Source organism: Sinohyriopsis cumingii, chromosome 1 (assembly GCF_028554795.1).
Source record: "Sinohyriopsis cumingii isolate HCF-2022 chromosome 1, ASM2855479v2, whole genome shotgun sequence".
Taxonomy (NCBI): domain Eukaryota; kingdom Metazoa; phylum Mollusca; class Bivalvia; order Unionida; family Unionidae; genus Sinohyriopsis; species Sinohyriopsis cumingii.
This window is the reverse complement of record NC_142961.1, coordinates 175,459,664-175,481,364: the sequence shown is the minus strand read 5'-3', so window position 1 is coordinate 175,481,364 and position 21,701 is coordinate 175,459,664. Positions and strand designations below refer to the sequence as shown.

The following is a 21,701-nucleotide window of genomic DNA, read 5'->3' as shown; positions in this document are numbered from 1 at the left end:
CATGCTTTATAGATGTCCATGGCACTGTCTAAATAGCTGCTCCAACTCTGCATAGATGTTGATCTGGACACTTCTGAAGTCTAAAAGACCACCTTAGGGCTGCTTCTTCCCACTCCTCTGGCATCTTAGACCTGAAGGACCAACAACACCAGTACCTTGCATCAGCTCCTGATCCAATGAAAATGTCCAGGAAACTTGTTCACCTACATGACCTGTCTAGGCCTCCAGTGAAGTTCTTTACAGAGATGTAACCCCAGACCAGGAAACAACCCCAATCTAAGGCTCCATCTCAGCCATATGTAGCTATAGAAATAAGCCAGAAAGGCTGATGAAGGAAGTTTACAGGCCCCTTTCCCTTTTCTGCCACACACCTCTCTTCCAAGCTTTCCCATTGGTGCTTCCAAAGATACTGGCTTCAGTTTTGGGAAGATCCTTCTCTGGCAAGGACCCTGTCAGTCAAATCTGGTCTGGTTAAGTTAAGAGAAACACACCATTCTACAGAAAGGCACATTAGAGAGAACTTTAAATGACCGGTAACTGGCCTTTTACTCTGGATTTTACTCTGATCCAAAATAAGTAGAGAGTCATTGGTATATTGCTCAGCTTAAAAACTAGCAACACAGCAGGAGGAGGTAACAGGTAAGAGTTCTTGTCCTTTGTCTTTATGAGCTAGACAGAAAAGATAATTTTTGTCTTTTTAGTAGGGTAAATTCAGGAGGTAGCAGCCTTATATCTCTAGTGTTAATTTGATTGGGTATGTATTCTTGGAGAATCATAATTTACTTAAAAATGTATTTTCCTCTAATACATTAAACTGTTAATTACACAAATAAACAGTGTCTCTCAGTCCCTGATGTAATTTTTTTGTATATCTTTTCCTGTGTACAAATATTTTCATTTTCCTGATTGGACCAGTTAATCTCAAATTTTACTGTATTGACACTTTTTTCTCAGCAATCTGCTTGGGTATGGGTATTATTATCCTCACCCATCAAATAGTTCCATCACTGTTTAGTACAATGCTTAGGAAAAATTAAATTGACTGGATTTCGCCACCATCTTTTTGCAGCTGTTTCTATTGTTGCTACTTTTGCATGATTATCTTTTAGTCTGACACATTGTTATGATCTTTATATGCAATGAAATTATTGTAACTGTTATTCAGAATTTTCTTTTTTCAGATTTCTTTTTCAAATTCTCTTGTTGCAGATTGATGGATACTTTGATGATATTAAGCCAGCAGGTAGGCTGTTACAAGGTGTCACTGGAATGCAAGGACAACATGGTCAATTTTTACTCCCAGTTTGGACTCGCCAAGGAGGAGGGACAAAACTACATGTGTCGACGATTCAAAGAAATGTAGAATATCCGGAATAATCTTAAACAAGGAATTGAAACTCAATCATTCTGCACCATATGTTTAAAACTGTGTTGCACATACGTATATTGAATTAATATATCACCTGTTTTAGTGCCATATTTCACTTCATGGATAATGTAAAACCTTGGGAAATAATACAACATGTAGCAGAGCTGTAATCAATAAATTGGGTAATTTGCACACTGGTATAAAGCTAGTTTTTAAATTCCATGGGGTATTTTGTGAACACCTTGAAGTTAAAACGTATTAAAACAGTCTTCATCATCAAGAACTTAATCTCGCTATTTACAATCTATCCAGCAGCTAAATGACATTGATTCATTAGACTAATTAAGGGCACTTTTGATTGTACATAATCTATCCAGTAGCTAATGGCATTAATTAATTAATTAGACTAATTCAAGGTACCTTTGATTATATATGATCAATCCAGCAGCTAAATGACATTGATTATTTAGACTAAATCAAGGTACCTTTGATTATATATAATCTGTCCAGCAGCCAAATGACCATGATTCATTAGACTAATTAAGGGCACCTTTGATTATATATAATCTCTTCAGCAGTCAAATGACCATGATTCATTAGACTAATTAAGGGCACCTTTTGATGATTCAGCTCTTTTTAATGTCAGTGTTCTAACTGTGATAAACTACTATCATTTCAATCATGCGTGGAATATCTAGAATTTATCTTGATAACACAGTTTATATTGATCATCTGGAATTTATCTTGATAACACAGTTTATATTGATCATCTGGAATTTATCTTGATAACACAGATTATATTGATCAAGATGGACCATCATCAAACATTGACTATGCTTATCAAAGGCACAGTATGTTGGCAGCTTAAATTAAACAGTTTTGCTTATTTTTACGATTAAAAATTTAGTTAATGTGTATTTAGTCAATTTGTTTTTGTAAAAGCTCCGATCAAGTATGGTATGATCCATTTTATAAGTGAATTAGATTTCATTTTCATTTGATCAAGCATTGACAGTCTAAATACAGTATCAAGACTTCCTTGTCATAGAAATCTCTGCATGATTTGGGACTAATTTTGCAAGAACTCTTGTAAATGGTATAAACCAGCTACCTGTGGGATTTTACAGCCTCTGTAATTTGGCTGATTCAAATACCTCGTCTTCCATGGATAAGACACAAACTTAAAAGAAATACTTTGTTTTCCAACATTTGATGCATGTATACATGCAGTATGAACAAGCAGACATTACTGTCAATCTAAAAACTAATATAGAACATAACAAATTTAACAAGTCAACTAAATTTTGCGAAATTTGTATAAACTGTAAAATTCTTTGATTACATTTAAACATCTTAAGGCTTAAGCTACAAGTGCCATTGATGATCTGGACAGACAGTTCCATGATTGAAGTTACAAATCAGTAATTATATTTTTGCTTTAATACTATGCTTCGCAAGTGATTTAAGTTTTAATGTTTAATTCCATTTCAGTATTCCATTCTTTTGCATTGATTTTTTTTTGCTTGCAGTTTGATAATCCACTCATGTTTGTATTAGAGCATTTGTTTGTTTTTAATTAATGTAACATGAAAGTACAAATTGCTTTGCGTTAGTGTACACAAAACCATTACCTTTAAAAATTGATATGTTTTCATATCAGTATTTCACAAACATTTTAACTTGCTAGTATACTAACATTTATTTAGTCAGTTCCATCTGATTGAAATTATCTGTATTTGCATTTATTTGTTAATTTACTTTCCTTAATGTAGCTAGAAATTGCATACATATTCCACTTGTATTAATAATGTTATTTGTGAATTCCATTTTTCTAACAAAAAAAATATCATCATTTAGACAAAGTATCTTTGATCAACTAAAAGACTATACAAAAGTCATTATCTTTGTCAGAAATATATATATATCCAAAGATTCAGATTGCCTGTGTGTTTTATGGGGTTTCAAATGTAAGATTATTTTAATGAGTATGAACAGTAATTCTGTTGAAAGCATATGGCATTAATGTTGTACCATATTAAACAGAATACAGCTAATTGCCTAAATAAGCACGCACTCTTTTTGGGGTCAAAACTGCTACAAAATATTCAGTGTTGACCATGCCTTATGATCTCAGTGCATCTTATGAAAAGAAATGATTGCAAAAAGCTGCATAGAACACCTTTGTTTCCATGGAACTTGTCAGAATCTCTGCTTATTATCGCCATCCATTGCTGCTTAGCATTGCTGGTGTCTCCATTACCATGTAACATTGCTGGTGTCTTCATTACCACGTAACATTGCTGGTGTCTCCATTACCTCTTAACATTGCTGGTGTCTCCATAACCACTTAACATTGCTGGTGTCTCCATTACCATGTAACATTGCTGGTGTCTCCATTACCATGTAACATTGCTGGTGTCTCCATTACCATGTAACATTGCTGGTGTCTCCATTACCACTTAACATTGCTGGTGTCTCCATTACCACTTAACATTGCTGGTGTCTCCATTACCATGTAACATTGCTGGGTAAATCAGTTTCAGAATTTGGGATCTTAAATATTCTTTACTCAGAATAACCCTTCCCACTGGAGAGCACCTGACACATGTAAAGGTAGTTAACTCATCTAACACGTACTTTTTCACTGTGGACTTGATTTAATAAGCTTTAACTTAATGCCGCTTACCCAAATAATTGTTAGGCACACTGTGGGTATTAAATTGAATGCAGTATGCGATACTTTTGTATTTTGTATAATGACTTAAAGAACTGGTTGTGTATATTTTAAAATGGTAAATGCATGTATTATTTCGTCTGAAAAAGAATTGTCTTTTATTACAGTTTGTATTAAATTAAAAGGTTCACATAACAAAATTATAATAAATTAGAAGTCTTAATGTGTTATCATGACAAAAATGAAAAAGAGGTTTTTCATGTCAGTTCCATGTAAGGGTTATTCCATTAAAACATGCATGGGACCCAGGCAATCTGTGAAATCGAAGTACCCTGGCACATATTTTAAAAAACTGCCTTCACTGGGTATCATGTATATTTAAATGGAACAGCCCTAAAATAGATTTGAGAAAAAGAATTGGATAAATCACATGGAGGATTAAATTTAGAGATTCCAAATAGAAGTAGGAAAGGTATTTTTGTATGAAAAAATAATTATTGGGAAATTATACAGTAATTATGCATCATCATGATCATACATGCTTCTATACATACAAACTTTGATTTTATATATATATATATATATATATATATGTTTATGTGTGTGTGCTAATATTAGATTTCATTTTGGTTTTAGTAACAAAAATGGTATGTAGATAGACATTTTTTTCATGTTTTTACATTTGTAATTGTTATTTGCCTATGCTGTCTGCCTTAAAAATACATATCTGTAGATCTCAAAAGCACACGGCCAGTTTATCAGACTTGATGCACTGTGCTTTGTCAAGTTTGATTTGTCTAATTTTTCTTTGGAAAAAACAATCAAAGATCCAGAGCATTTGGAATGCTTGTTATATATTGGTTTCTGATCAACATCATTAAGTGCAATTCCCCATGTATTTTAACTTTGCATTGATGTAAAGACAACATATTAAGACTATTTCTGTATATTTCTTGTTAACATTTGTGAATGTGACAGAATTTTAAAAATATATATATATTTGTTACCATCACCAAAATACATAGTTTACTGCTGGGTTAGCACAGTGTACTTGAGATGAGCTCTGCTGGGTTGGCACACTTAATGTACTTGAAATGAGCACCTGCTGTGTTGGCACAAATAGTGTACTTGAGATGAGCTCCTGCTGGGTTGGCACAATTATTGTACTTGAGATGAGCCTCTGTTGGGTTGGCACAATTAGTGTATTTGAGATGAGCACATGCTGGGTTGGCACACTTAATGTACTAGTGATGAGAATTTGCTGGGTTGGCACAATTAGTGTACTTGAGATGAGCACCTGATGGGTTAGCACAATTAATGCAACATTTATTATTAAGGAATCTCTAAAGCACTTAGTGTGAAGTGAAATTTGTTCCTGGGTAATCACATGGCTTTATGATTCTCAGGGTGTAGTCTTTGCAGTAGATCACTAGGAAAGGCATCATCTAACAATCAGACAATCATTTAGGACTCTGCTGTGTTTCTTCTAAGAAATATGTCAGTTGGTTGAACAAGGCCATTAATACTAGATTTACTTTAGCGGACTTCTGTTGCAACTAACCTTAATCTTCTTGGAAGTTCTTACTAAAAATGCAATTTGCCTTTTCTTATGAATCTAATAATTGCAGGTGTAATGATGGTCTGTGGTGATCCCTGGTTAAGTGGCCGAGGTTTTTAGGGTATGGCTGTAAATTATGTATATTCATATTTGCTCATACTTACAGCTTGTGCTTGTATTCGTAGAGAATTTCATGATCACAGTTTACCTTTAAGCTAAGCACAGAGTTATTTCCAAGAAGTCTGAGTGTTGAGATGTAGAAGGTTTGTATGGAATTAAATCTGACTTATCACGGCCCATAACATTAAAAAAAAAACTTTAACCAAGGTTACATCCCTTGAATCCCATTGGATTGATCATTTTGTCATTTTGACACACTAACACATCTCATATTCAAGGATTTGGTCAAAACAGACACATTGAAGAAGTGATCTTTTTAAATCTAAACAAAATCTGTGACTGTCTACCACAAAAGAACAGAAGAACAGTGCCGGTGTATTCATCATGAAGAAGGCAGAGTCCAAGAGTTATAATTTTTCATGTTTCATATCTCATTGTGTCATTTGATTACCCATAGAAAGTGCACAGCCTTAGAAAGGTTGGTTTGGTTAAAGATGGGCTGTACATATATTTCCATCTCCCATCTTACTATTAATTTGTTTTTTGGGGATTTCAGTAGTACTATGTAAATGCTGCCAAATTTCATTGTTTCTCTTGTGTCATATTTTTTAAAATTTAACTAAACGTCTTTCTTTCCATACCTTCATTTTTTAGTGGATGTTATTGTGGGATTTGCCTTTATACATATATATTTTGATTTTTGTTCATATTTATTTCTACTGTAGTCTTAGCTGAAAACATTGGGATTTACAATTTTTCAGAGGACAGGGTTAATGTCCAGATGTATGAAGTTTTAAAAATATTTTTATTTAATCTATAATTATCTGATCCATGTGAAATTGACTGTTAGTTTGATTTTGTATCTTTTGTTACCTTATGTTAATGTGTATGCAACAGCATATAGTATAGGCCCAGATCTCACATCCCATAATATGCTGGCAGTGTTTACATTATTTACTTGAAAGTATTATGGGATGGCAAGTCTGAGTTTATTCTCTCTACGGTTGGGCTTATGATATGTGTAAGCATAGACAGTATTAATGATGAATTAGTGTTGCCCTGAAAATATTGATGATGAATAATTGCTGTTCTGAACACATTAATGATGAATAATTGCTGCCCTGAACACATTAATGATGAATTATTGTTGCCTTGAACACATTAATGATAAATAATTGTTGCCCTGAACACAATAAGGATGATTAATTGTTGCCCTGAACATATTAATGATGAAATATTGTTGCCCTGAAAACAATGGTGAATAGTTGTTGCCCTGATCATCTTTTATACTTTATTTTGACCCGGTCAAGTAAATAAATCTTTCCAGTCTTCTAAATAAAATACTTCAAATCAAATTTCAACTACAGACCTTTGCAACAGGACAGTTGTCGTGTCAAGCAGTTAAATGAATTTAAATTTCATTTACAGAGCATGATTTATGGTAGACAATTAGAAACTTGGAAACAAGGGCATTTCTATACAAATTGGCGATTTTTGCAGATCATTGTGGGTAATTGTTGGCAAGTCATTTTGTGGGTAAGCCTGGTACTGTGTTATACTGTAACTAGTTCATCCCATTAATAAAATGTTATTGCAGATTATAACATAATACCATCCATATTTACAGTATCTTGCAGAAAGTTGCCCACATTGACTTGTTAAGATGGTGCCAATATTACCAGAATTTCTGCCCCCTGTTCTGCTACACTGTTTCTAACTAAATTTTAAAAAATTGTTTTTCAAAATAACTGAACTTTCTTCTTTTGGTGTTCACATTTTAAATTTGATGCAGTGTGTTTCAGCTGATGTGAAGAATATATTTACTCTCTGGTACTGATATAGGCTTTGAATCCAATTTATGAATTTGTGTTTTTGTATGCTTTCCTTGATTGCAGGTGGGATTTTTTTAAAAATCTGGCTACAAATTTTCTTTTATATGGTGATTTATATTATTTATAAATTGCTGAAAATGATGTTATTTTCTCAAGTTCAGGACATGTAAGTTTCTGGAAATTAACAGCAATCTCAAATCACTGCACAATGTTAACACTTTTTAAATGGTTTGATCTTTACAGTGTTTTCTGCTGCCAGACTTAAAATCAGCATGCATGTAAATGTTGAATTGTTACATCATCATTTTCCAACTGACCTTGGACTTGTAGGCTGAATGATCCCTGCTGCGAGTCAGTTGATGTTGCTAATGGAGGAAATCTGTTTGATCTGGAATGCATCCCATAACGATATTCATGCTGGGAAGTCCTGGGCTTTTTAAGAGTGTGGTTGATATAAAAAAAATCTACTTTGTATTTTAAGAAGTTTATTGTTGTTTGCTTTCGCTTTTGTCTTGTATGCCTTTTTGGATATGCCTGACTTTACTTGGCAGTAAGTAGCCTGGATTGTTCTGATGTGTCATTAAACGTTATGCAGACATACATACATAAGAACATCCTTGCTTTACTGCAATGTTAATGTATCATTCCTTATTAATGCATCATCCCTTGTTAATGCATCATCCCTCTGCATTCAAATTATGTAAATTGCTTTGTTCACAAGAAACTTTTGTAGTGTTACTAATGCATTAAAAAATGGCCACAATCAATAACAGTGCAAACAAGTTTACCAGGATTTAAAAACAAGAAGTCTGTCATTTTGACAAACTTCCACTTTCCCCTCTACTTCCTTATAATTTTTTCTCCAGACGCATTCTTTAAGGTGCATATCAGAAAAATCCACTCAGGAAACTGTACAGTTATCTTACTTAGATTTAAGAGGAATGTGTAGACTTAAATTTTATAAACTCTATGAATTTCAGCCTCTTGATATTCAGTCTGTTTGAAATGTACTATGATATTTGATTGACATCCTAAGAATGGATCTCAAGGCCAAGTGAACCTATGAATGGATCTTAAAACCTGGGTGCTTACTAATGGACCTTAAAGCCAAGTCAGCCTAATAATGGACATTAAGGTCAAGTCAACCTATGGATAGATTTTTAAACCAGGTGCTCCTACTATTGGATCTAATGAATCATTAGGTCATGTCAATCTACTGATGCATTATTAGGCCATGTCAGCCTTCTAATGAATCATTAGGTCATGTCAGTCTACTAATGCATTATTAGGCCATGTCAGCAATCTAATGAATCATTAGGTCATGTCAACCTACTGATGTGTTATTAGGCCATGTCAGCCTTCTAATGGATCATTAGGCCATGTCAATCTACTGATGCATTATTAGGCCGTGTCAGCCTTCTAATGAATCATTAGGTCATGTCAGTCTACTAATGCATTATTAGGCCATGTCGACAATCTAATGAATCATTAGGTCATGTCAATCTACTGATGCATTATTAGACCATGTCAGCAATCTAATGAATCATTAGGCCATATCAGCATATCAATGGATCTTTAGGCCATATCAGCATATCAATGGATCTTTAGGCCATATCAGCATATCAATGGATCTTTAGGCCAGTCCTCATATTCTCAAAACCTTTTGAGCAATAAACTCCACCTCATGCTTAAAATCCCAAAGTTAAATACACTTAACTCAAATCAAATGTACTGAAATGACATGAAAGTCAAGTTAGATGTACTTAACTCAAATCAAATGTACTGAAATGACATGAAATTCAAGTTAGATGTACTTAACACAAATCAAATGTACTGAAATGACATGAAATTCAAGTTAGATGTACTTAACACAAATCAAATGTACTGAAATGACATGAAATTCAAGTTAGATGTACTTAACACAAATCAAATGTACTGAAATGACATGAAATTCAAGTTAGATGTATTTAAATCAAATGTACTGAAATGACATGAAATTCAAGTTAGATGTACTTAACACAAATCAGATGTACTGAAATGACATGAGATTCAAGTTAGATGTACTTAACACAAATCTAATGTACTGAAATGACATGAAATTCAAGTTAGATGTACTTAACACAAATCAGATGTACTGAAATGACATGAAAGTCAAGTTAGATGTACTTAACACAAATCTAATGTACTGAAATGACATGAAATTCAAGTTAGATGTACTTAACACAAATCAAATGTACTGAAATGACATGAAATTCAAGTTAGATGTACTTAACACAAATCAGATGTACTGAAATGACATGAAAGTCAAGTTAGATGTACTTAACACAAATCTAATGTACTGAAATGACATGAAATTCAAGTTAGATGTACTTAACACAAATCAAATGTACTGAAATGACATGAAATTCAAGTTAGATGTACTTAACACAAATCAGATGTACTGAAATGACATGAAATTCAAGTTAGATGTACTTAACACAAATCTAATGTTCTGAAATGACATGAAATTCAAGTTAGATGTACTTAACTCAAATCAGATGTACTGAAATGACATGAAAGTCAAGTTAGATGTACTTAACACAAATCAGATGTACTGAAATGACATGAAATTCAAGTTAGATGTACTTAACACAAATCAAATGTACTGAAATGACATGAAATTCAAGTTAGATGTACTTAACACAAATCAGATGTACTGAAATGACATGAAATTCAAGTTAGATGTACTTAACACAAATTAGATGTACTGAAATGACATGAAATTCAAGCTAGATGTACTTAACTCAAATCTAATGTACTGAAATGACATGAAATTCAAGCTAGATGTACTTAACTCAAATCTAATGTACTGAAATGACATGAAATTCAAGCTAGATGTACTTAACTCAAATCTAATGTACTGAAATGACATGAAATTTAAGTTAGATGTACTTAACACAAATCAAATGTACTGAAATGACATGTGAGTAATAAAAGTAAGATGTACTTGTATCAAACGTGCTGAAATGGCATCTGAGTAAGGAAAGTGATGTCTAATGCAGGTAATGGAATGTTTTGCATGTGAAAATGAATGTCAAATATGTATATGTCTACATCAGTGTTAGCTTTTGCATGTCAAAAGCAAAGTCAAATATACTTGTATAATATCTACAGCAGTGTTAAATTTGCATGTGAAAAGGAAAGATGTCTTTATCCACAGCAGTGTTAATTTTGCATGTGAAAAGGAAAGTCAGATGTCTTTATCTACAGCAGTGTTAAATTTGCACGAGAAGGAAAAGTTAAATGTGCTCGTATCTACAGTGTTCATTTTGCATTTGAAAGAGAAACTTAAATATACTTTTATGTACAGCATGAAAATTTGGCATGTGAAAGCCAGATATGCTAACCTTGTATCGTATTTACAGCATGCTTATTTTGCATGTGAATGTCAAATATACTTGCATCCTATTTACAGCATGCTAGTTTTGCATTGAAAAGGAAAGTTAAATATACTTATATCAAATCTACAACAGTGTTAATTTTGCATGTGAGAAGGAAATTTAGATATATCTACAGCAGTGTAAATTTTGCTTGTGAGAACGAAAGTTAGAAATACTTTTATCTATAGCACTGAAATGCTGCACATGAGGCGGAAAGTTAGATATCTTTTTATTATATCTACTGCAGTGTTCATTTTGCATATGAGAAGGAAAGTTAAGCACTCGTCTTTTCTTATCACTGCCATCTTACCTATGTCTATGTGGGTTGAAGCCTTGAGCTCAGCCAGTGTGGGTATGTGAGAAAAATTGCCAGTAGCTTCCCATGGGTCAGTGGTTCATACCAGAGTTTTCCCGTGTTTTTCCTCCATCAGTTATACTATCATGTGCTGAAAAATGGTATAAACCAACAACAAGAACATAGAGTCTGATCATGTTCTAATTAAAGTTACATAATGTTAAAGTTAATGAATATTGCACTTTAGTTTTTTTTTTGAGAAAGTTCAGAGGATATGTGGCCAGATATGATACTTGAACCTGGAGTGTATCAAGGTTGCTTAATTTTAGCAGTCTCTGAGATTTACTCAGGTCAGTGAAATGCTTAATATTGGTCTGTTTTACTCTGTTCTCATGTAAGCTGCTGGCTGTAATTGTTTTGAGACTTTGAGCTTGGACTGGATTTTCATGCTCAAAATGTTTATGACCACAGGACTATCTGAGCACAGAACTTGCATTCACGCTCAAACTTTAAAAATCTTGATATCTAAGAATTGCTCAAATTACCAGATGTTCATTTGTTTGTACATGTCTATTGAGATGCATGCCGAGTTTCACAAGACTGAGCAACATTAAGGATGGGTTTTAAATTCTAAAATTTTACATTGGAGTTAAGTTCTTTTATGCTCAGAAAGTCTCATGACTACGGGGCCAGGACCAGAATCCTGAAGGCAAGAAACTGAGGACATAAACTGAACCTGTGCTAAGAGTTTTAAAACTTTGATTTATAATATAATTCACAGTGAATTTAGAATGTCCAAAGTTTCTGTATTATTTTTTTGTCTCTCTCTATGCTTGTCAAATTCATGATAGTGGGAAACTCAAAGAAATGTTTTTGCTTAGATTAGTGTTTTGAATCAGAGTTCAGTTTTTGTGCTCGTCGGTTTCATCAGTATGAGGCCAGATCTTGTGCCAGTTTTGGCTCCTGCAAACCATTCTGGATTGAACTCTTACATATCACTAGCTAAGGAATTATGGGTAATCAATGCTGAAAAGTTATAGCACTGAAAGAAAAAGCTATTAATTTGTATGCCTGGACAAAGGCACAAAAAAGCAAAAGACAAACAGGAGAATATCCAGTAAGTTCAATAGTTTTTGAGATGTTTACAGAGGTTGGGAAGATGTAAAATTGATTGAAAAATGCCATTCAGTCCATCAGGATAGCAGATATCCTTTAAAAGACACATCTAGGCTGTTCATCTACCAGATGGCATTATGTGCATAGGTTTCAGAGCTTTCGTAGTTCAAAGAAGTGTGAACAGACAGATAAACCAATGGAAAAGGTAAATACTATAGGGTTCCTGCATCTTCATACCAGACCATAATGAATTTTTCAGTGCTGTGAATTCTTACTCTCTTATGTTGAGTTGTGGTTGTTAGAAACCATGAATTTAAAGTTCTAATAAACAATGGTTTTTACATAAGACCTCTTTACTAGATCTAAGTACAAGCAACCATGCCATGAAAATTAATACCCACAATTTTTTGTTTTAAGTAACTGGAATATAATATTGAGGTCATAGGGACCCATGTTTTAAAACCCATGTACTCCATAATGAACTCTAGATATCAAGTTACAAAACTCAAAGGAAGAGTTCAAGAACCTGCTAAACATGGCACATGTGGAAGATACATGTAGGTCAGAGCAACCTAGTTTTGTCTGAATGGTGTTGTACAATATGAATTCATATTTCAGGTTGTGTAACTGGTGACAGAGAAGAGTATGAGAAACAAGGATAAATTCTATTCAGATGTTGATGCCAGACAGACAAACAGACTGACATCATTAATCTACATGCCAGACTTGCCTTGCAATCTAGACAAAGATGATGCAACTTTTCAGTTTATATCATCACTGATTAAGCCATAGTTTCATAGCTTTTTCTGAATTTTAATTTTGTATAAAAACAATGGTTCCAAAGATCAACAAGTCTTACCTACAAATAGCCGTATGCTAACATATATAGTTACTGAACACAACCTTGAGTCAGGGCAAGCAAATCAGGATACAAACCTGAGGCATTCAGTAAAAAGGTACTTGGGTGTAAGCTAAATATATTAATGCAGAAGACATAATGCATAAAACCTTGAACAGAATCCGAAGCTTGATACTGTTGACACAGACTTAACAATACAAAATGACATTTCCCATGTCCCCTGCTTATGTAGGGACTGCTACTGAAAGCAACCGATGGTCCCCTGCTTATGTAGGGACTCTACTGAATGTATACTATGGTCCCAAGCTTATGTAGGGATTCCTACTGAATGTACACCATGGTCTCATGCTTCTGTAGGGACTCCTACCAAAAACACACTATGGTCCATCACTTTAGATTTTTACAAATATGCTGCTACATTGTGTTTACATGGTAATATACAAAATATCGTATTGATAAACATGATTAGTACTAAACATGCCTCAATGCAGCTTGCTTGATGTCTACGACGTTTTCCTGAAATATGTTGAATGGTTTGAGTGGAAATAAAAATGTTTATTAACAGTGCTAAATACATGGGGGCTGGGGGAGCATGAAGACGGGAGTAAACTACATCCCAAACCCTGTGAAAATGTCTGCTTGGAGACAAACTAATTTGACAATTTCATATATACGGTCTTCCATGGTATCCCATGAACTTGCATCAGATCACTTCTGTATTATATGTCATCTTGACATATCAGTCCCTAACCCTCCACTTTTATTTGCTACTAATAGAAACCTCCGTATGATAAATAGATCCAAACTAATGCATGACATCCAAGCAACCCTAACAACTTGCTTACCTCCTACAGCAGAGCGACTCGATAACTGCCTGCATTCATTGCTTGACAAACATGCCCTAGCAACGAAGTACAGAGTATCAATTCATAAGTATTCTCCATGGTATAGCAGTGAGGGACCAGCTTTGCACTGCTAAAAGAGACCGCCTTAAAGCTGAAAGGCTTTGGCTTTCCACCAGACTCACTATTCATAAGCAAATCTATGAAGCTGCTAAGAAGAATGTCACAAATATAGACCATACAGCGAAATCAGCACACTACACTACTAAGATCATGGAAAGTTCCAGCTGCAAAGAGCTCTTCGAGATTACTAGCAAGCTAATGTCAAGGAACAAATCTACACCACTTCCAACTACCTTCTCTCCAGTCGACCTTCCAGACATGTTTGCAAATTTCTTCTGTGACAAAGTACAAATTAGAGATGAGCTTGACACCACATTTTCAATTGACTCATCATCACCATACAGTTGTTGGGTTACAGAATTTGAGCGGCAACCATTAGCAGCATTTGAACCTGTCTCTATGGATTTGGTACGTACAATCCTGATGAAGAGTACTCCAAAGTCATGAGAACTTGATCCAATTCCAACATCACTGCTGCTTGAGTGCTTAGATCCAGTATTGCCTTCACTAACTGATGTTATTGATACCTCACTCTCATCCGGGGAATTCCCATCATTTTTCAAAACTGCCATTGTAAAGCCTTTGCTGAAGAAACCAACACTAGACCATAACGATTTAAAGAACTACTGCCCAGTTTCTATACTCCCATTCATATAAAAAATCTTAGAAAAGGTAGTTCTATCCCAGCTTGTAATTCATCTGAATTCAAACAGTCTTTTTAGTAATGAACAGTCTGAATATCACCCTTGCCACAGTACTGAAACTACTCTTCTAAAAGTAGTTAATGACATTCTCTCTGCTTTTGATAGCGGAAAGATTACAGTCCTCACCCTATTTGATTTGGCTGCAGCATTTGACACAATAAACCATTATATATTGCTTAACCGTCTACAGCATGTATTTGGCATTCATGGTACAGTGGTTCAAGTCCTACTTGGTCAACAGGACACAAATTGTATCTGCAAATGGAATACACTCCAGCCCAGTTGATCTATGTTGTGGTGTTCCACAGGGGATTGTTCTTGGACCTGTTCTCTTCATTATATACAGTCAGCCGCTCTCGGGGGCCCTGAGTGGTCGAGTGGTCTAAAGCACTCTCCATTACGAATCACTGCCATCTCACCTCTGTCTGCTTAGGTTCGAGCCTCAGATTCAGCCAATGTGGGTATGTGAGAAAGCTTGCCAGTAGCTTCTCGAGGGTCGGTGGTTCTTCCCGGTGTGTTCCTGGGTTCTTCCTCCACCATTAATACTGGCCGCCATGTATAGCCTATCATGTGCTGAAAAATGGCGTTAAGCCCTACAACAACAACACAAAAAAAAATCAACCACTCTCAAGTGTCATAGGTCGTCATCCAGTGCCTCACCAATTGTATGCTGATGACACCCAAATATACAAATCTAGCCACCCAACTGAAGTTGATCCTACCATCCAAGGTGTAGAGAGGTACATTTCTGATGTGAAATCATGGATGACATGTAACAAGCTGTAGATGAATGATGATAAAACTGAGGCCATTCTGATCACAACACAAAGACTTTCTCATTCACATCCTTTACCTCAAACAATAAATATCAGCAACACCAACATTAAATTCACACAGTCAGTACAAAACCTAGGTGTTACTCTGACTCTGAACAGTACTCTCACATTGCACCAACATGTCATGAACATATGCAAGGCTGCATATCTTGAACTGAGACACATCAGCTCCATTTACAAATATCTTTTAGTTGATGCCACTAAAACACTTGTATGTTCATTAGTACTTACAAGACTGGACTAATGTAACTCGATTCTGTCTGGTTCATCTCAATATCTACTTCAGAAACTTCAAAAAGGTCAAAACACAGCTGCTCAGATCATCCTTAGAGTTCCACAATCAGAGCACACCTTTCCCCCAGCTCTGTACCCTACACTGGCTATTCATTCGATCCAGAATCAAACATAAAATTTGTTCTCTGTGCTATGTTTCACTGATGGACTCTAGTCCAACATACCTATCTGACCTCCTCCATGTGTACACACCAACAAGATACTTGTGCTCCTCTTCTGACAATCATATACTCGTTATTCCCACTATGAGAAATTTCATGGTGTTTGTTATTTGTAATCATGTCATTATGTTTTTTGTTTTAGGTGTTGTCTAATGTTGTAAAGTGCTTAGAGCTTCTAAAGATTAGGTGTTGTACAAAGTCCTCATCATTATAATTAATATTATTATTATTATTATTATTATTATTATTGTTGTTGTTTTTATTATTATTAATATTTATATAAGAATTTCATATTTACAAAAAATACAGGGAAGTGATAGACATCAGGAGTTTTGTACCAGAAATAAAGGTGTGAATCATGTTGGATGGATAAAGAAGAGATAAAATGAACAAAAAGGTATTTAAAAAAATGAAACTGACAAATTTTGAAATACAAAGGTCACATCTCCACCACTAGTTTATTATGTATATCAGATTTCATTGAGATATAATGGTTTGATGTTTTGCTCCAGAAAGAAATGTGAATACTGGATGTATGGTTGGTTGGTTTGTTGGTTTTAAGTGGCATTTTCAGCACTTTGTTTGGCCAGTCAACAGAGCTACCACAATTCCATTGGATGGATTGTCAAACAAACAAAAATACTGCATATATTAAAGTTGTTGAATTGTGATACTGGTAGCTTAAATACAACAGGACCACTAGTCTAATAGAGATATCTTGGACACTTTGAAAAGTATGTTCCAGAAACAAAGTGTGTGGAAGATGGATGGGATGGATGGAAAGGCACATCAGTGACAATGTTAAAAATGCTGAAACTGAAGATTTGTGAGTAGCAAAAGCAAATCTACACCACGAATCCAATAAGTTTACCGATCTACACCACAAATCCAATAACTTTACCAGTTTGCACAGCTAGTCCACTAAATGTACCAATCTATACCACTAATCCAATAAATGTACCAATCTACACAAGTCCAATAAGTGTACCAATTTATACCACTAATCCAGTAAGTGTACCAATCTATGCTGCAAGTGCAATAAGTTTACCTGTTTACACCACTAGTCCAATAAGTGTAAAAAAAACTATACCAGTAAGTGTACCAATCCAGACCACTTGTCCAATAAATGTACCAGTACACCAATAGTCCAATAAGTGTACCAGTCTATACCACTAATCCAATAAGTGTAGCAGTCAAGACCACTAGTCCAAGAAGTGTACCAGTCTATACCACTAATCCAATAAGTGTAGCAATCTAGACCACTAGTCCAATAAGTGTACCAGTCTATGTCACTGATCCAATAAGTGTAGCAATCTACACCACTAGTCCAATAAGTGGACCAGTCTATATCACTGATCCAATAAGTGTAGCAATCTACACCACTAGTCCAATAAGTGGACCAGTCTATACCACTAATCCAGTATGTGTACCAGTCTATACCACTAATCCAATAAGTGTACCAATCTATACCACTAGTCCAATAAGTGAGCCAGTCTATACTCACTAATCCAGTAAGTATACCAGTCTATACCACTGTTCCAGTAAGTACTAATCTACACCACAAGTCCAATAAGTGTACCAGTTTACACCACTAGTCCAATAAGTGTACCAGTCTATACCACAAATCCAATAAGTGTACCAGTATACACCACTAGTCCTATAAGTGTACCAACAAGACTTCATGTGCCTGTAAATCTATGGCAGTTCATGGTGCTACAATGATCCTGATCTGTATGATGGTGTGGGGGTGGTTGGCATCTCGAATTGCAATACTTAGTTCCTAGAGCCAAGGTCTGATTCCTGAAATACCAGGGAACGTACCCTTCAGGCCATGACATAATAGATAGCATTACAGGGTGCAAACATGGTATGAACAACTCTTTAGAAGCGGATGTCTTAAGGTCATGTGCAATTTAAGCATGCAATTTTTTAATGGGTTCGTCTTGAATGGATTCATTTTATTGTCTTTATGTCAAACAGATTAATGGTTTAAAAAGTCATGTAAATGGTTACATGCAACTAAATAGACTCTGACATAAACTATTTAAATTTTACAAAGCTTGCTGTCTTCACTCTTGTCTGTTACTTATTTTAAGACCATAGACTCGTAACAGTGTGTTTATCTTGCCATTACTATCATTTCATTGTAATTGTTCATGATTGAAAATTTTAGGATCAAGTAAAAACTGTACATGATAAATATTTACACCAGCTGCATATTTGCGTGAATTTTTTATATACCGTTTTTGAATGCAATTTCAAAGACGTTTTAACGTCCTCGTGATTATGTCAACATCTGCGTGAGTTTACCTTTGTCAAAATCACTTATACCGGCTTGTAGTCTATTAGAATATGTTTTTTTCAGACATTTGTTTAATGTCATGAGCATCAACTTCAGGTACAGTCATGTATGTTGATATGTGTGTTTATTGTATCCTCCAATTAGCTTTGGTGAAACATTTACCCATTTTCAGGTTTCATTCTGTGTCAGATACTTCCACATATTAATTTTCAGAGTTAAAATATTATTTTGTCTGATTAAGTCGCAAAGTATTCTGTTTTCCTTTTCCACCAAATTCTTAAAGGAAGAAAAACTGCTTGTGACAACCGGTTTTAATAAACATATATACCATAGTTTTTGTTTGTTGCCTCTCCTGTTTCTCGCTTTCTTTTTGCCAATGGATATGATGGCCTATTTATAAGCTCTGAGCCGTTGAAAGTAATAAGTCTGTGCCATGATGTTGATATGGCCATGTGACAAGTTAACCCTGGTAGTACTGGTTGTAGTGTGCTCAGTTATAACATGATGTTGATATGTCCATGTGACAAGTTAACCCTGGTAGTACTGGTTGTAGTGTGCTCAGTTATAACATGATGTTGATATGTCCATGTGACACGATAACCCTGGTAGTACTGGTTGTAGTGTGCTTAATTATAACATGATGTTGATATGTCCATGTGACAAGTTAACCCAAGTAGTACTGGTTGTAATGTGCTCTACTGATTATAACATGATTTTGATATGTCCATGTGACAAGTTAACCTTGGTAGTACTGGTTGTGATGTGCTCAATTATAATATGATGTTGATATGTCCATGTGACAAGTTAACCCTGGTAGTACTGGTTGTAGTGTGCTCAATTATAACATGATGTTGATATGTCCTTGTGGCAAGTTAACCCTAGTAGTACTGGTTGTAATGTGCTCTACTGATTATAACATGATTTTGATATGTCCATGTGACAAGTTAACCCTAGTAGTACTGGTTGTAGTGTGCTCAATTATAACATGATGTTGATATGTCCTTGTGACAAGTTAACCCTAGTAGTACTGATTGTAGTGTGCTCTACTGATTATAACATCATGATTTTATGGACATTTAATCCATCATATGCCTAATCTCCATTTGTTGCTTGAAATCCAAATTGCTCCATTATAGAGTCTATCTTTGCTTGCCTAATCATTGTGTTTATAACTTGTAAAGTTTACAAAATCTTCAACTTGTGAAATAAATTAAGCCTTATTAATATTTTTTCTTTATCTTCATTCTTCACTTTACACTGTATAGACCATCTTAGTTGCATAGCTGTTGCTACTTGTTTCAATGTCACTGGACGTAGCCTAATATGTAAATCTGAATATATTTGTGAAAATAATTCCATTACATCTATTTTATGTTTCAGTTCATCACATAAGTATTTCATTTTCTTGTATGGTACTTTTTATAACACAGCTCCCTTTTGCTATAACCTTTATCCCACCCAAACTTGTAACCTAAAACACATTATCTCCTGATACAAAGATTGTTGATTAATGATCAGTTCAAGATTTTTTTTATCACCTTTCTAAAAGCTGTTGACTTTATTATTACGACTATGGTCTTGAAATAAGTAATCAAAAAGAGTGAGAATCAACAAGCTTTGTAAAATTCAACCGATAATTTGTATCTCTAGAATACAAAGTGAATGTGCAATAAAAAAGAAGTTTTGCGAATTGTCTTTATAGCAAACATTAAAAAGTCATGCAAATGGTTACATGCAACTTCATAGATTCTGACAACTAGTATAAAGGAACATGGCTATGTGCATCTTCGTAGATTCTAACAATGTAAAGGTACATTTCTTGGTGAGAAGTGTCTTAAAGTGATTTGCCTCTCACACCTAGGGTTGCCATATTTGAACTTTTGAAAAAGAGGGTACTCGGGATAGTGGGTATATTTGTATCAATACATGTATAGAGATGTAAGGACCAAAGCGAAGATATATCCTGGAAAAAGAAGACATACGGTAAACCCTATTCACACCGTACAATTGTGTAATGTGGATTCATTTACCTCTCACACCATACAATTGTGTAATGTGGATTTATTTACCTCTCGTGCTGTACATTTGTGTGATGTGGATTCATTTACCTCTCACTGTACAATTGTGTGTTGTGGATTCATTTACCTGACTGTACAGTTGTGTACTGTGGATTCATTTACCTCTTACATTGTACAATTGTGTGTTGTGGATTCATTTACCTCTCACATTGTACAATTTTGTACGATGGATTCATTTACCTCTCACATTGTACAATTGTGTACTGTGGATTCATTTACCTGTCATGTTGTACAGTTGTGTACTGTGGATTCATTTACCTCATATTGTATGATTGTGTACTGTGGATTCATTTATGTTCCTCACATTGTACAATTGTGTACTGTCGATTCATTTACCTCTCACACTGTACAATTGTGTACTGTGGATTCATCTACATCTTATACCATTCAGCTGTGTACTGTGGATTCATTTACCTCTCACACTGTACAATTGTGTACTGTGGATTCATTTGCCTCACATTGTACAGTTGTGTACTGTGGATTCATTTGCCTCTCACATTGTACAGTTGTGTACTGTGAATTCATTTATCTCTCACACTGTACAGTTGTGTACTGTGGATTCATTTACTTCTCACACTGTACACTTGTGTACTGTGGATTCATTTACCTCTCACACTTTACAATTGTGTACTGTGGATTCATTTGCCTCTCACATTGTACAGTTGTGTACAAAGAGTTGTCTTTAAATTTGAGGATACCCTTGAAAATGGAGATTTTTTATTTAAATATTCTTGGTGTACATTAGCAGCCTATACTGGATTATTTTATTTTTCAATTTTTTTTCTAATTGTTTCCCATACATTCAAGAGATATTTAAAAATCAAGAAAGTAAAAATTGTGTCCTTTTTTTGGCTTGGTGCCTTACTTAGTTTCTGATCAACTTTGTCACTTTTGTCAGAATCTGCTTGAAAACTATGCAAACTGCATGCAGGTATTGTGTGATTTGCCAAAAGTGTTTTTCTGCAGTCCATCCTTATAAGCAATCTTAATTTGTTCATGAACTGTTCTCATTTTATACCACAAGCTTCTCGTAGACTGGAACTCCAATGTCCAGAGTCAATTCAAATTATGGCAAAGTTAGGCCAAATGCCAGGCTGATTTGGATAATGGAACACACAT

At 34.7% G+C, this 21,701-nt stretch overlaps 1 protein-coding gene across 1 annotated transcript in view; it reads left to right on the top strand.

Annotated features, from left to right (window-relative positions):
* The window catches only part of LOC149808426 (glucosamine 6-phosphate N-acetyltransferase-like), a 43,051-nt gene extending 24,215 nt beyond the window's left edge, over positions 1 to 18,836 (top strand). The window contains exon 6 of the mRNA XM_089977073.1: positions 1,210 to 18,836. Within this exon, the coding sequence (XP_089833199.1) occupies positions 1,210 to 1,363 (154 nt within the window). The 3' untranslated portion in view covers positions 1,364 to 18,836. The remainder of the gene's footprint in view (positions 1 to 1,209) is intronic.
* Positions 18,837 to 21,701: the final 2,865 nt, after the last annotated feature.